The sequence below is a fragment of the Pleurodeles waltl genome, chromosome 1_2, assembly GCF_031143425.1.
Source record: "Pleurodeles waltl isolate 20211129_DDA chromosome 1_2, aPleWal1.hap1.20221129, whole genome shotgun sequence".
NCBI classification, from domain to species: domain Eukaryota; kingdom Metazoa; phylum Chordata; class Amphibia; order Caudata; family Salamandridae; genus Pleurodeles; species Pleurodeles waltl.
In genome coordinates this window covers 330667528-330682751 of record NC_090437.1, presented here as the reverse complement: position 1 = coordinate 330682751, position 15224 = coordinate 330667528, and the positions used below count along the sequence as shown (strand labels likewise).

Below are 15224 nucleotides of genomic sequence, written 5' to 3'. Positions count from 1 at the left end.
GGGGACAAACCTTCGGAAGCTACTTCTTCTCTTATCCATTTCTCCAGGAAAGTCTCCATATTTACCGCCCCTTGTTCTGCCTTTTCTGGAAGATCCACCAACCGGATATTGCTCCTGCGAGAACGGTTTTCGGCATCTTCCACTCTGGTTTCCAGCGTTTGCACTCAGGAGGTGAGATCTGCCATGTCTGCTGAGAAAGCCCGTTGTTCATGGGTTTTCTCATTGGAGACCACTCTGTCCGTTAGTCTGCGATGGTCGTCTCTAAGCAGGGAGAGATCTACTGTCAGAGTGCCTATCTTGTGTTCAAGGGCCTCTCGGGAGGCCTGGATCGCTTGAAGGATAGTGTCTAACGTGATCTCAGAGTACGGCGCTTCACTGCCCGTTTCTATGTTCATGGACTGCTCAGGTTGCACAACAGTCCCTACTCCCTCTGGTTCCTGGCCCTCACGTCTTTTTGATTTGCCCATCGTCTTGGATGTTTCCTCCTCCCCGTCTCTTTTTTTGGGGGGGTGGGAGTGGGGGTTTGGGGTGGGGGAAAGTGCTGTCACCCACACCAGGATAAAATTACTTTTTTATTCCAGATAATAGGCCGTTCAGCCCTCGCTGCAGTCTGCTCGCGTCTCCAGCTACCGTGGGAGGTAAGTCAGCTCAAAGGATCACGTCTCTCCCTCTCAGACCTTAGCCCCCACCCTGGTTGTAATGCAGTCCAATAAACCTGTTGTCTTATGGGGCTGCGTGTTTTCCTGCCTCCTCCAGCACGTAAGGACCCACGGTTGCTCGTTGTGCCCATCACTTCTGGGACTCTGAGATCCTGACCATATGTCTCACGCCGCGCACTGCTTTAATGGCTTATGCTCCGAGCTAGGGGGAGGAAAGCGGGGGGGCCCAGTGGGGCACGTATTGTCATCCCTGTCACCAGTTCCGAACCGCCGGAGGCTGGTTCACCACACCGGCGAGGTCTCTGCACTCCAGAATGCCCAGGGGCAGCCCCCACTCACCCCTGTGGCCGATGGTGGCGCTCTGGAATACCCGGAGGAGGGTGTGGTTGTCTTCACTGCTCCATTCCTTCAGAATTTGCGGGCGATGATGCCTTAAGCTGTCGTCCGGCTTTAGTTTGTGCCTCTCCTCGCATCGCACTCTCACAGCTTTATTTTGTTGCGTCCGCCTTCTTGGCCCGGAGCGGGCCGAGAGCCGTTTGTCTCGCCCGGCGCTGCGCGCCCTCCTGGGATCTGGGAAGCGCAGCTGCTGGCTCCCCTTCCACTCCGGGTCCTCCGACACTGCCGAGGACGACTCTGAGGTTTCTGGGCCGACAGGATACTTAGAGCCGATCAATAGGCGCCGGGAGCACCACGCTAGGTGCGCGGCTCCATTGGTCGCTGGCCACCCCCCCCTGGACCTCAGTTTGATGAGGGCCATCTTTTGGAAAATATCAGATAAGGTCACTCTGGTTGTGATTGCTAACAGGGCAGCACTGGAGACCTGACCCAGTGGACTTGGAACTACATGCTGAGAATTTCAAAAGAAGGTCCCAGTGAAGCAATTCCGAATGGTGGGGCTACATGAAATGGTGGAGAGCCATGGAGTTATTTGTGAAAGATTGGATAAAAGCTCTGTAACATGCTATTGACCTTTATTTCTTTGGCTTCAAGGAATGGAACCAATGCACATATTTGTCTGCTGATTAAAGAGATGGAGAATCCATTCTGCAGGCAGATTGTAGAGTGTTCCTTGTGCTGTTCATGAATGCTGTAATCCTTCTTTTGCTGGACTAAACTCCGCTTTTGTGGAGGCTAGGGATGATATACAAAACAGTGATAAAGAAATTAAAAAGACCTCAGACTTTAGTAGATGCTTCTTTTTCCCGTGGTGCTTTGATGGAACCTGGTCAGAATTATTTACGCACTCTAAGCAAGGCTTGTGATTTAATGGAAGGAAATTACTGACAGTAAGGAGTGGGAGGCACCACCTTTCAGCATAGATACTCACCATGGATTCTGATAGTTTGGTTGCATCAGATACCTGGGATCTGTGCCCGGAAGTCCCTGTTCATGTTTAGCTGCTTATGGCATGCTGGTATCTGAAGCCATACATATGTGGCCTTGCTCTGCTGTTCTAGCCCTTCACTTAGAAAAAGCCTTTAGCCACCTTGAGTTTGCAGTTTGTTTGAAAGTTTCAAACAGTTCTGATTTGGGGGAACGTGATTAGATGGACACCACTGTTCTATTTTGGACCAACAGCTAGGGTGCATGCAGGCAGATATATTTCCACTTCATAGCTTGTTACTATGGTGATGCAACAGGGTTGTCTGTTAGCCCGCTTGCTTTTTGTCTAGCTATGGAACACTTTGCAGCTCAACTGGAAGTCGAGAGACAGTGATGGGTGTGTTTCTCAGACAGAGAGGGTTAGTCTCTATGGGCGATGTGTTACTGTACTATAAGAATCTTTGCACACATTAGCCTCCCTATCCCTCAGTATGATGGACTTAGGGCTGTGATCGCCCATTGATCTGTGACCGAGGCAGTGGAAGGCCTCAACAGTGAGAATTAAATGAAAGGGAGGTTGTAATCCAAAAGGTAAAATAACTTGTCCCACAATGTCACATTTAGGCATCAATGGCAGTGCCTTTGGGATAGGAATTCATTTGTAATGATGGTGTGAAGGGGAAGCTCGTGGACTGCGAGTTGTCACGTCTGGTCGAATCCTTTGTATGTGGCCGGGGCTCAATTGGAATTATGGTGCAAGTACATTTCAGTGAATAATAGGACTTTATCTATTACTTCCTGACAAGAGAAGGACTTGAAGGATTATGTGAAGTCATAAAGAATGTCCTTTTGCTCTATATCAGCAGTGGCTAAAATAGAGATGAATGCATCCACCTTTGGGTGGAGTGGAGTGCACCTTTGGGTGGAATGGGAGGAATTAGAAATCATGGGTCTCTATTCTCAAGGAGAGCATGTTCAGTACTACATCTTGCTTGAGCTGTGAGCACTTCATCTGACCCTGAACACCTTTCTGCCCTCACTTCATGATCTGTCCAGATCTTGAAAAACAACGGAAACTCATTGTGGTACACCAACAAGCAGGGAGGTGTGGAGATTTTCTTCTATGTAAAGAAGCAGTAGGATTCCGGGCATATAATCTGTCAGGTCACCAACCATCTGGCAAGCTCTCTGAACACCATAGCTAACAGCCTGAGTCAGCGTCACCTTGCAGCATCAGGGGAATCTTTTCGACATAGTCTACATCTCGGAGTGATCTGAGAAAGACCCACAGTGGAGGCTTTCGAATCACGAATGGGCCAGCGGCAGATCCCTCTCCCTTCCACAACCAGATCTTACAGTAGTGACAGATGCGTCACTCCTAGGACAGGGCGGCCACATGGGACAGGCAGGGATCAGACGTCTCTGGTCTCCGGTGGAGTCAGGACTCCACATCAATATTTTGGAGCTCCAGGCGATCAAGCTTGAGCACAGCGGAGTAGAGTCGTGGACGCTTTGTCAAGAGGCTCTGCACCTCTGGACGTGGCTGAAACATCAGGGCATAATCCTGGTGGTTCAACATCTGGCAGGCTCTCTGAACGCCAGAGCAGACAAACTCAGCCGTCGATGCATAGCCGATCACGAATGGCTTCTCCATCCGGAGGTGGCGCAAGACCTCTTTCATCAGTGGGTAGAGCCTTGGTTAGATCTGTTCACCTCCGCAGAGAAAGCGCAATGTCAACTGTTTTGTGCATTGGTGTTTCCAAGGCGGCACTCGCTCACAACTCTTTATGCCTTCCAACCTATACTCCTTTTGTCCAGAATTCTGAATAAGATCAAGAGCGACTGGGCACAAGTAATCCTTGTGGCACCAGACTGGGCACAAAGAGTATGATAACCAGAGCTACTGAGCATGGTTACAGATCCTCCCATCAGACTGCAGCTTAGTGAGGATCTTCTGTTGCAGTAGCAGGGGACAGTTCTCCACCCGAACTTGTCCAGTCTCCGCCTCCTTGCGTGGAGATTGAGTGGCGCAGTTGACAGCTTTTAACCTTCCACCCGAAGTCTGTGATGTTGTTCTGGCAGTCAGGCGTCCGTCTGTGAAAACAGAATATGCCTGTAGTTAGCATAAATTTGTAGCATGGTGTACCAATAAGTCTGTTGATCCCCTTTCTGCAACTCTCTCTGAGGTTCTCTTGATTAACCTTTCTTTGGCCCAGCAGGGCTCTGGCTTGAGCACCCTTAAAGGTTACTTATTGGCCGTCTCTGCCTTTCTTAGATTGCCAGACCAACCTTCCTTATTCAAATCTCTCATTGTTGGAAGGTTCCTTAAGGGACTTGTAGGAAAGTACCCGCTTTTTGGCATGGTTACACCCACTTTTTGCCTGCTGTCAGTATGTTTTTACTTTGTACACAGGGGTCCTACCAACCAGGACCCCAGTGACTGTGCTCTCACCCTCTAAATTTGGTTGTGTAGGACTTGGCACACCCCACAATTGGCATACTGGTGCCCCCATATAAGTCCCTAGTATATGGTACTTAGATACCCAAGGCATTGGGGCACTAGGGGTTTCCCTTGGGCTGCAGCATGTATAGTGCCATCCATGAGAGCCCATGCAAAATGTGTATGCAAGCCTGCCTTTGCAGCCTGTGTGAAAAGGTGCATGCACCCTTTCAATACAGGTCACTGCACCAGCTCACTAAGTCATCCCTATGGTAGGCCCTCCTAGCTCAGGGGGCAGAGTGCAGGTACTTGTGTGTGAGGGCACCCCTGCATGAACAGATGTGCCCCCATGAACTTCAGCCCCATTACACTGGACTTAGTAAGTGCGGGGAAGCCATTTTACCCTTATACTGGACACAGAAGGCTTTTAGTGACCAGCATAGGTTTTGTTCTGGAAGGGGACCCTTCAAATACAAAACCTCTTTCAATACTTTTACCACTTTATATGTGTGCTGGACAGTACAGCATACACACAAAGATAGAAAAGTTTGGAAACTTTCAAAACTTGCTTCGCAGTTACGCCTGCTATAAGCAGGTGTACATGTTTGGTACAAATCCCCGTCTTCAAATGGTAGAGGATATGGATGTCGATCAAAATCCCTGGGGGAACGCCCATGTACCACCCATGGCACATCCCCTTGATGCAAAGTAGCTCAAGGCGCTACTTTGACCAACTTTCCAACACAAATCCTAGTTTGTGTCAGAAAGTATACACCACCACAGCACTATGCGCAGGATATGTATTACTTAGGTAACGCAAACCCACATCAAAGTTTAAGTAAATCTAGGCCCTGGTTCTTATTCTTAGCTGTCAGTTTGCAACCCTGTATTGGAGAAGAAGTGCATGATTCTCTGTTGAGTTGCAGAGTCTCCGCAGAACACATACTCTCAGAGCTTCAGCGCATGCTCCCTGAAGTTGCTGTGCAGTGGCACCGACTTTGATCTATAAGCATTTTTGCATGGTTACTTTTATCTCTGTTCAGAGGGCACAGTATACTATGAGAAATTTAGAAACAGATTTCTTTGCTGGAGACGTGTGGTCTAGGGAAGAGCTGAGCATAAGTTCATACCTCAGATGTTTCCACATTCACATCCAATTCTATCTGTTTTCACTGGGACCAGAAAGAGGAAGACAGTCTGCCTCCTTTAGGTGAGGGATTTGGTTCTGGAGTGAGGTAGTAAAGAGGTTTGTGTAAGTCTTATGCAGCATATCCTTGAGATACTGTTAGAATGCTGAAATATCAGTTGAAAAATAAAGGGAACATATATGTTCGGTGGCATGTGTAGCTGCAGATACACATGCTGTGCATAGTCCGCCGTCTGGTGTTGGGTCGGAGTGTTACAAGTTGTTTTTCTTCGAAGAAGTCTTTTCGAGTTACGAGACCGAGGGACTCCTCCCACTTCGGTTCCATTGCGCATGGGCGTCGACTCCATCTTAGATTGTTTTTTTTTCCGCCATCGGGTTCGGACGTGTTCCTTTTCGCTCCGTGTTTCGGGTCGGAAAGTTAGTCAGAATCAACGGAAAATTAGTCGGTATTGTTTCGTTCGGTATCGGGATAGTTAGGGCAAATCGACACCGAGCCTTAAAGAGCTCCGGTAACCCTTCGGGGTATTTTCGATCCCCCGTCGGGGCCTGGTCGGCCCGACCGCGTGCAACATCGAGACTGATGGAACGGACCCCGTTCCGATTCTGTCCTAAATGCCACAGTAAATATCCTTATACAGACCAACATTTGGTCTGTAACTTGTGCCTGTCCCCCGAGCACAAGGAAGAGTTGTGTGAGGCCTGTCGCGCGTTTCGGTCAAGAAAAACGCTCAGGGACCGAAGAGCCAGGAGGTTGCAGATGGCTTCCACGCCGACAGGACAACAAGGGTTCGAGGAGGAGGAAGAAGAAGAAACTTTCTCCATCCGCGAATCGGATTCCGAAGAATTCGACGTCGACGAGCAACCAACCGTGAGTAAGACGTCGAAAGAAAGATCACACGAGAAAACAGACAAAGCCCAGGGGACGCCACTGCCAACAGGCCATGGCATAACCCATAAAGTAGGTGACCGTCCATCGGCACCGAAAAAGGGCGAGCTGGTGCCGAAGTCGTCCGACTCAGTTCGAGACACAGGCACGCAACACTCTCGGGACCGAGAGAGTGGTGCAGAAAAGGCTCGACACAGAGACAGCGGCACCGAAGCTACTCGACACAGAGACAGCGGCACCGAAGCTGCTCGGCACAGAGATAGCGGCACTGAAGATGGTCGGCACCGAGAGGCCAAGACACCGAAAAAGAGAAAGATCTCGTCAGAGCCGAAAACAACTAAAGACACGGTTTCGGTGCCAAAACACCCAGCAACCGAACCAAAAACCAGTTCCTACTCAGAGGAACAATCACTGTCCTCCCAACTAAAAAGACACAGATTTGAGGAGGAATTACAAACTACAGAGGTAGATCACACGCAACAGCGGATCTTTATCCAAAGGGGTACAGGGAAAATCAGCACTCTTCCCCCAATCAGAAGGAAAAGGAAACTTGACTTCCAGCAACAAGGCAAGCCACCACAAGCAAAGGTGGTAAAGAGGGCAACTCCACCACCCTCTCCACCACAGTCAACTCATGTATCACCGGCACAGACTCCACCACATTCACCAGCTCATACCACCATGAGCCAGGATGATCAGGCAGCATGGGACCTCTATGATGCTCCAGTATCGGACAATAGTCCAGAGTCGTACCCAACTAAACCCTCACCACCTGAGGACAGTACAGCATATGCACAGGTGGTAGCTAGGGCAGCCGAATTTCATAATGTATCTCTACATTCGGAGCCTATTGAGGATGACTTCCTCTTTAACACCCTGTCCTCCACCCACAGCCATTATCAAAGCCTTCCCATGCTCCCGGGAATGCTAAGGCACGCTAAACAGATTTTCAAGGAGCCTGTTAAAAGCAGAGCAATAACTCCAAGGGTGGAGAAAAAATACAAGGCACCGCCCACAGACCCTGCTTTTATTACATCACAACTGACACCAGATTCAGTAGTCGTAGGAGCAGCTCGTAAAAGAGCCAACTCGCAGACATCAGGCGACGCACCACCTCCGGACAAGGAGAGCCGCAAGTTTGATGCAGCTGGGAAAAGGGTTGCAGCACAAGCTGCAAATCAGTGGCGCATCGCCAACTCGCAAGCACTCCTAGCGCGATACGACAGGGCCCATTGGGACGAGATGCAACATCTCATCGAGCACCTCCCCAAAGAATTCCAGAAACGAGCGAAACAAGTGGTTGAAGAGGGGCAAAATATCTCCAACAACCAAATACGTTCTTCTATGGATGCAGCAGATACAGCTGCAAGAACAATAAATACTGCTGTGAAAATAAGGAGGCACGCATGGCTGCGCACATCTGGCTTCAAACCTGAGATACAACAGGCAGTGCTCAATATGCCGTTCAATGAACAGCAATTGTTTGGCCCAGAAGTGGACACTGCAATTGAAAAATTAAAGAAGGACACTGACACAGCCAAAGCCATGGGCACAGTCTATTCCCCGCAGGGCAGAGGCACATTTGGCACATTTCGCAAAACAACTTTCAGAGGAGGGTTTCGAGGTCAAGCCACAGAAGCCAGCACCTCACAAACAAGACCACCTACCTACCAGGGACAATATCAAAGGGGTGGCTTTCGAGGCCAATACAGAGGGGGCCAATTCCCAAGAAACCAGGGAAAGTTTCAGGGTCCCAAAACCCCTCAAAATAAACAGTGACTCACAAGTCACACATCCCCTTCACACAACACCAGTGGGGGGAAGACTAAGCCAGTTCCACAAATCATGGGAGGAAATAACAACAGACACTTGGGTCTTAGCAATTATCCAACATGGTTATTGCATAGAATTTCTCCAACTCCCTCCAAACGTCCCACCGAAAACACACAATATGTCAAAACAGCATATAGACCTACGACTAGAAGTTCAAGCATTACTGCAAAAAGACGCAATAGAATTAGTACCAAAAACACAAAAGAACACAGGAGTTTACTCACTGTACTTTCTAATACCGAAAAAGGACAAAAGTCTGAGACCAATATTAGATCTCAGAACACTAAACACCTACATCAAATCAGACCACTTTCACATGGTCACGTTACAAGACGTAATACCACTACTGAAACAGCAAGACTACATGACAACGTTAGATCTAAAAGACGTGTATTTCCATATACCGATACATCCCTCGCACAGGAAATACCTAAGGTTCGTATTCAAAGGAATACATTACCAATTCAAAGTGTTGCCATTCGGAATAACAACAGCACCAAGAGTCTTTACAAAATGTCTAGCAGTAGTAGCTGCACATATCAGGAGGCAGCAAATACACGTGTTCCCGTACCTAGACGATTGGTTAATCAAAACCAACTCGCTAACAAAGTGTTCACACCACACAGATTATGTTATACAAACCCTTTACAAACTGGGTTTCTCCATCAACTATGCAAAGTCACAACTTTTGCCGTGTCACAACACAGCAATACTTAGGAGCGGCAATCAACACAACAAAAGGGATAGCCACTCCAAGTCCACAAAGGGTTCCAAATTTTCACAAGGTGATACAAGCTATGTATCCAACACAAAAGATACACGCAAAGATGGTATTAAAACTCCTAGGCATGATGTCCTCATGCATAGCCATTGTCCCAAACGCAAGATTGCACATGCGGCCCTTACAACAGTGCCTAGAATCACAATGGTCACATGCACAGGGTCAACTTCTAGATCTGGTGTTGATAGACCGCCAAACATACATCTCGCTTCTACAGGGAGTGCAGAATTATTAGGCAAATGAGTATTTTGACCACATCATCCTCTTTATGCATGTTGTCTTACTCCAAGCTGTATGGGCTCGAAAGCCTACTACCAATTAAGCATATTAGGTGATGTGCATCTCTGTAATGAGAAGGGGTGTGGTCTAATGACATCAACACCCTATATCAGGTGTGCATAATTATTAGGCAACTTCCTTTCCTTTGGCAAAATGGGTCAAAAGAAGGACTTGACAGGCTCAGAAAAGTCAAAAATAGTGAGATATCTTGCAGAGGGATGCAGCACTCTTAAAATTGCAAAGCTTCTGAAGCGTGATCATCGAACAATCAAGCGTTTCATTCAAAATAGTCAACAGGGTCGCAAGAAGCGTGTAGAAAAACCAAGGCGCAATATAACTGCCCATGAACTGAGAAAAGTCAAGCGTGCAGCTGCCACGATGCCACTTGCCACCAGTTTGGCCATATTTCAGAGCTGCAACATCACTGGAGTGCCCAAAAGCACAAGGTGTGCAATACTCAGAGACATGGGCAAGGTAAGAAAGGCTGAAAGACGACCACCACTGAACAAGACACACAAGCTGAAACGTCAAGACTGGGCCAAGAAATATCTCAAGACTGATTTTTCTAAGGTTTTATGGACTAATGAAATGAGAGTGAGTCTTGATGGGCCAGATGGATGGGCCCGTGGCTGGATTGGTAAAGGGCAGAGAGCTCCAGTCCGACTCAGACGCCAGCAAGGTGGAGGTGGAGTACTGGTTTGGGCTGGTATCATCAAAGATGAGCTTGTGGGGCCTTTTCGGGTTGAGGATGGAGTCAAGCTCAACTCCCAGTCCTACTGCCAGTTCCTGGAAGACACCTTCTTCAAGCAGTGGTACAGGAAGAAGTCTGCATCCTTCAAGAAAAACATGATTTTCATGCAGGACAATGCTCCATCACACGCGTCCAAGTACTCCACAGCGTGGCTGGCAAGAAAGGGTATAAAAGAAGGAAATCTAATGACATGGCCTCCTTGTTCACCTGATCTGAACCCCATTGAGAACCTGTGGTCCATCATCAAATGTGAGATTTACAAGGAGGGAAAACAGTACACCTCTCTGAACAGTGTCTGGGAGGCTGTGGTTGCTGCTGCACGCAATGTTGATGGTGAACAGATCAAAACACTGACAGAATCCATGGATGGCAGGCTTTTGAGTGTCCTTGCACAAAAAGGTGGCTATATTGGTCACTGTTTTGTTTTTGTTTTGTTTTTGAATGTCAGAAATGTATATTTGTGAATGTTGAGATGTTATATTGGTTTCACTGGTAATAATAAATAATTGAAATGGGTATATATATTTTTTTGTTAAGTTGCCTAATAATTATGCACAGTAATAGTCACCTGCACACACAGATATCCCCCTAACATAGCTAAAACTAAAAACAAACTGAAAACTACTTCCAAAAATATTCAGCTTTGATATTAATGAGTTTTTTGGGTTCATTGAGAACATGGTTGTTGTTCAATAATAAAATTAATCCTCAAAAATACAACTTGCCTAATAATTCTGCACTCCCTGTATGGTGGAACAGTACAAATTTAAACAAAGGGCGGCCTTTCCAAGACCCAGTGCCACAATACGTGATAACAACAGATGCTTCCATGACAGGGTGGGGAGCACACCTCAATCAACACAGCATCCAAGGACAATGGGACGTACATCAAAGAAAGTTTCATATAAATCACCTAGAATTGTTAGCAGTATTTCTAGCGTTGAAAGCATTCCAACCAATGATAACCCACAAATACATTCTTGTCAAAACAGACAACATGACGACAATGTATTATTTAAACAAACAGGGGGGAACACACTCGACACAGTTGTGTCTCCTAACACAAAAAATATGGCATTGGGCAATTCACAACCACATTCGCCTAATAGCACAGTTTATTCCAGGGATCCAGAACCAGCTAGCAGACAATCTCTCTCGGGATCACCAACAGGTCCACGAATGGGAAATTCACCCCCAAATTCTGAACACTTACTTCCAAATTTGGGGAACATCTCAAATAGATCTATTTGCAACAAAAGAAAACGCAAAATGCCAAAACTTCGCATCCAGGTACCCACACCGGCAATCTCAAGGCAATGCTCTATGGATGAATTGGTCAGGGATATTTGCGTACGCTTTTCCCCCCTCTCCCTCTCCTTCCATATCTAGTAAACAGATTGAGTCAAAACAAACTCAAACTCATACTAATAGCACCAACATGGGCAAGACAACCTTGGTATACCACACTACTAGACCTGTCAGTAGTACCTCATGTCAAACTACCCAACAGGCCAGATCTGTTAACACAACACAAACAACAGATCAGGCATCCAAACCCAGCATCGCTGAATCTAGCAATTTGGCTCCTGAAATCCTAGAATTTGGACACTTGAACCTCACACAAGAGTGTATGGAGGTCATAAAACAAGCTAGAAGACCATCCACTAGACACTGCTATGCAAGTAAATGGAAAAGATTTGTTTGTTACTGCCATAATAATCAAGTCCAACCATTGCATGCATCTCCAAAAGATGTAGTAGGATATTTACTACATTTACAAAAATCAAATCTAGCTTTCTCTTCCATAAAAATACATCTCGCAGCAATATCTGCTTACCTGCAGATTACTCATTCAACTTCCCTATTTAGAATACCTGTCATTAAAGCGTTTATGGAGGGCCTAAAGAGAATTATACCACCAAGGACACCACCTGTTCCTTCATGGAACCTCAACATTTTCTTGACAAGGCTCATGGGTCCACCTTTCGAACCCATGCATTCTTGTGAAATGCAATACTTAACGTGGAAAGTTGCATTTCTCATTGCCATCACATCTCTAAGAAGAGTAAGTGAAATACAGGCGTTTACCATACAAGAACCATTTATTCAAATACACAAAAATAAGGTCGTTCTAAGAACAAATCCAAAATTCTTACCAAAGGTTATCTCACCGTTCCACTTAAACCAAACAGTGGAATTACCAGTGTTCTTCCCACAGCCAGATTCAATAGCTGAAAGAGAACTACATACATTAGACATCAAGAGAGCGCTAATGTACTACATTGACAGGACAAAAGAAATTAAGAAGACAAAACAACTATTTATTGCCTTCCAAAAACCTCATACAGGAAATCCAATTTCAAAACAAGGTATCGCCAGATGGATAGTAAAGTGCATCCAAACCTGCTATCTTAAAGCAAAGAGAGAACTGCCTATTACACCAAAGGCACACTCAACCAGAAAGAAAGGTGCTACTATGGCCTTTCTAGGAAATATTCCAATGACCGAAATATGTAAGGCAGCAACATGGTCTACGCCTCATACATTTACTAAACACTACTGTGTAGATGTGTTATCTGCACAACAGGCCACAGTAGGTCAAGCCGTACTAAGAACTTTATTTCAAACTACTTCCACTCCTACAGGCTGAACCCCCGCTTTTGGGGAGATAACTGCTTACTAGTCTATGCACAGCATGTGTATCTGCAGCTACACATGCCACCGAACGGAAAATGTCACTTACCCAGTGTACATCTGTTCGTGGCATTAGTCGCTGCAGATTCACATGCGCCCACCCTCCTCCCCGGGAGCCTGTAGCCGTTTAGAAGTAGATCTTGAACATTTGTACATTTGTAAATATATTACATTAAACCTTCATTTTGTACATACGTATTTATTCCATTGCATGGGCACTATTATTAGCATACACAACTCCTACCTCACCCTCTGCTCGGAAAACAATCTAAGATGGAGTCGACGCCCATGCGCAATGGAACCGAAGTGGGAGGAGTCCCTCGGTCTCGTGACTCGAAAAGACTTCTTCGAAGAAAAACAACTTGTAACACTCCGACCCAACACCAGACGGCGGACTATGCACAGCATGTGAATCTGCAGCGACTAATGCCACAAACAGATGTACACTGGGTAAGTGACATTTTCCTTTTGCATCGTACCTCCTTCGGTGCCTAAGAGAAATCCAGCTTGTAAGTATTTTTGAGTTTTGTGGGCTCCTGAAGACCTGGTAAAAGATTAAACCCCACAGAGGTTTCTATGCAAATAATACAGTGCCTTTTAAAACTTGAGATAAGAGCTCAGGTAAGACAGACAGTGTGTAAACTTGGGAAAATAAATTGTTACTTGGGAAGACGAAGACTGAGGGGGAATTCCTTTTGTGGATGCCAGATTATATTCATTGATGATGAAGTGACAAAGACACCGCCTAAAACCCGGAACAATATTATCATGGTTCTAAAAACAACCTAGCAATTTATGATTTTGGTGAAGGAGCAGGGAAACTCGATCAGCATTTCTTTTCCCAGAAAAGTTTACTTATGCTATTGACAGGAATGGAAAAGGAACTGAACATCGAAATAACACAATCATATTTAGGACAAGCTGTAAAAAATACTTTAATGGCTCGTGTATTTCTCCAAAAGTGTGATGAGTATTATTTTCTTTACTATTTGTATTTGATTGGTGAAAACCAACGCTTTGATGAACAATTCAGTTATTTAGAAAATCCATACTTTCTGTTCAGTTGGTACAGTTTAAAGCTATTTTGTACTGTGGAGTTGAAATATTTATTACCTACAATGCATAGGAACACATTTGCATCCTGGACTTAAAAGGGCTGAATTGTTATTTAAATGAACCTTCATCCAAAGTGATTAGTTATGACTTACACTCTTTTACCTCATTTTATTGTCTGCTTTATTTTCTGAATTGTAAATGAGAAAGTTGACTTTCATTGTGAAATAAATTAAGATCTTTATGATACAAAGCAAAAATTTTTTGAAGAATTACTGAACTACAATTGGAAAATAATAACATGTAGGAGACATTGTTAGTGTTCTGAATGCTTGCTTGTGCATTGGCATGCCATTAGTTGCTTTGCATTTACTAATGTATTCTTTGTACCTTATAGGTCAATATTCAGCCTTCAGAATGGCACCGCTCCATCCTCCTGCCGCAGTCCTGGCTTGGGTTCATGGGCAGAACATACCATGCACTTCTGCAGGTACTGTGAATTTGATGTCAAGCATAGTTTCCTTCATGGTATCTGGTAGAAGAATCCCCAGAATGCCCCAGAATGACCTGCCTTTGCCTACTGATTAGTGTGTTTCTCAAGATCCCCACAAAATCCTTTCTACAATTTGTCTCTTTGTGTATGTCACTTTGAACATTACTGCACCATCTCAAGTCTAACTCCTGATTCATAATCTTATTTACAGTTCTGTCCCATTGCTGTCCTTATTCATTAGCTTAATGCCTTTTATCTAGTGCTGTGAAAAGTCCTCAATCCTACCGCTGTTCTCTTCCAGTGCCTGATTCACACCATACTCGGACAATGGCCTGACAACTAATGTCATTCATTGGAATATTATCCTCTTTGCATTTTTAAATCGGACACCTGGCTTCTTGCCCTAATTAGAGAATTTCTAAATATTGAAGAGTAACTCTCCACAGTTGTTCCTTAATCCTGCCTAATATTGGGCATCTCAAATTTCCTTGATGCCGTCATAGGTTTGGATGTGTTAATAACCTACTTCACATCTACCTTTGGTAATTCTTTACTCCTATGACTTTTTTTGACCTCTGCCTGAAGTTTCCAGCAGGCCTAGCCACATCCATTGCCATTTCTAGGCATTGAACAACAACCTCCTAAAGGTTTTTTTGTGCCCTTTGAGAGGATTACTGAGTGTTTGTGGTTGCTATGTCACAGGTATGTGTCACTGTGTCCCCATATGTGCTATGTTAGATGCATTCTATGGTAGTGTTAGAACCTGCCTTGAAGAGGGTGCAATTACAAGTATCATCCCAAGGCCATATGATTGTGTTCAGCTAGGCCATCTTTGCAGGGCCTGGCTATACGTAAGCATGATACATATATGTGTAGCAGATGTTG

General features: G+C 45.5%; 1 protein-coding gene across 1 annotated transcript in view; it reads left to right on the top strand.

Annotated features, from left to right (window-relative positions):
* FOCAD (focadhesin) overlaps nucleotides 1-15224 on the top strand; it is a 1081710-nt gene that overhangs the window by 587733 nt on the left and 478753 nt on the right. Inside the window, exon 22 of the mRNA XM_069239095.1 lies at nucleotides 14244-14336. Coding sequence (XP_069095196.1) covers nucleotides 14244-14336 — 93 coding nt within the window. The remainder of the gene's footprint in view (nucleotides 1-14243; nucleotides 14337-15224) is intronic.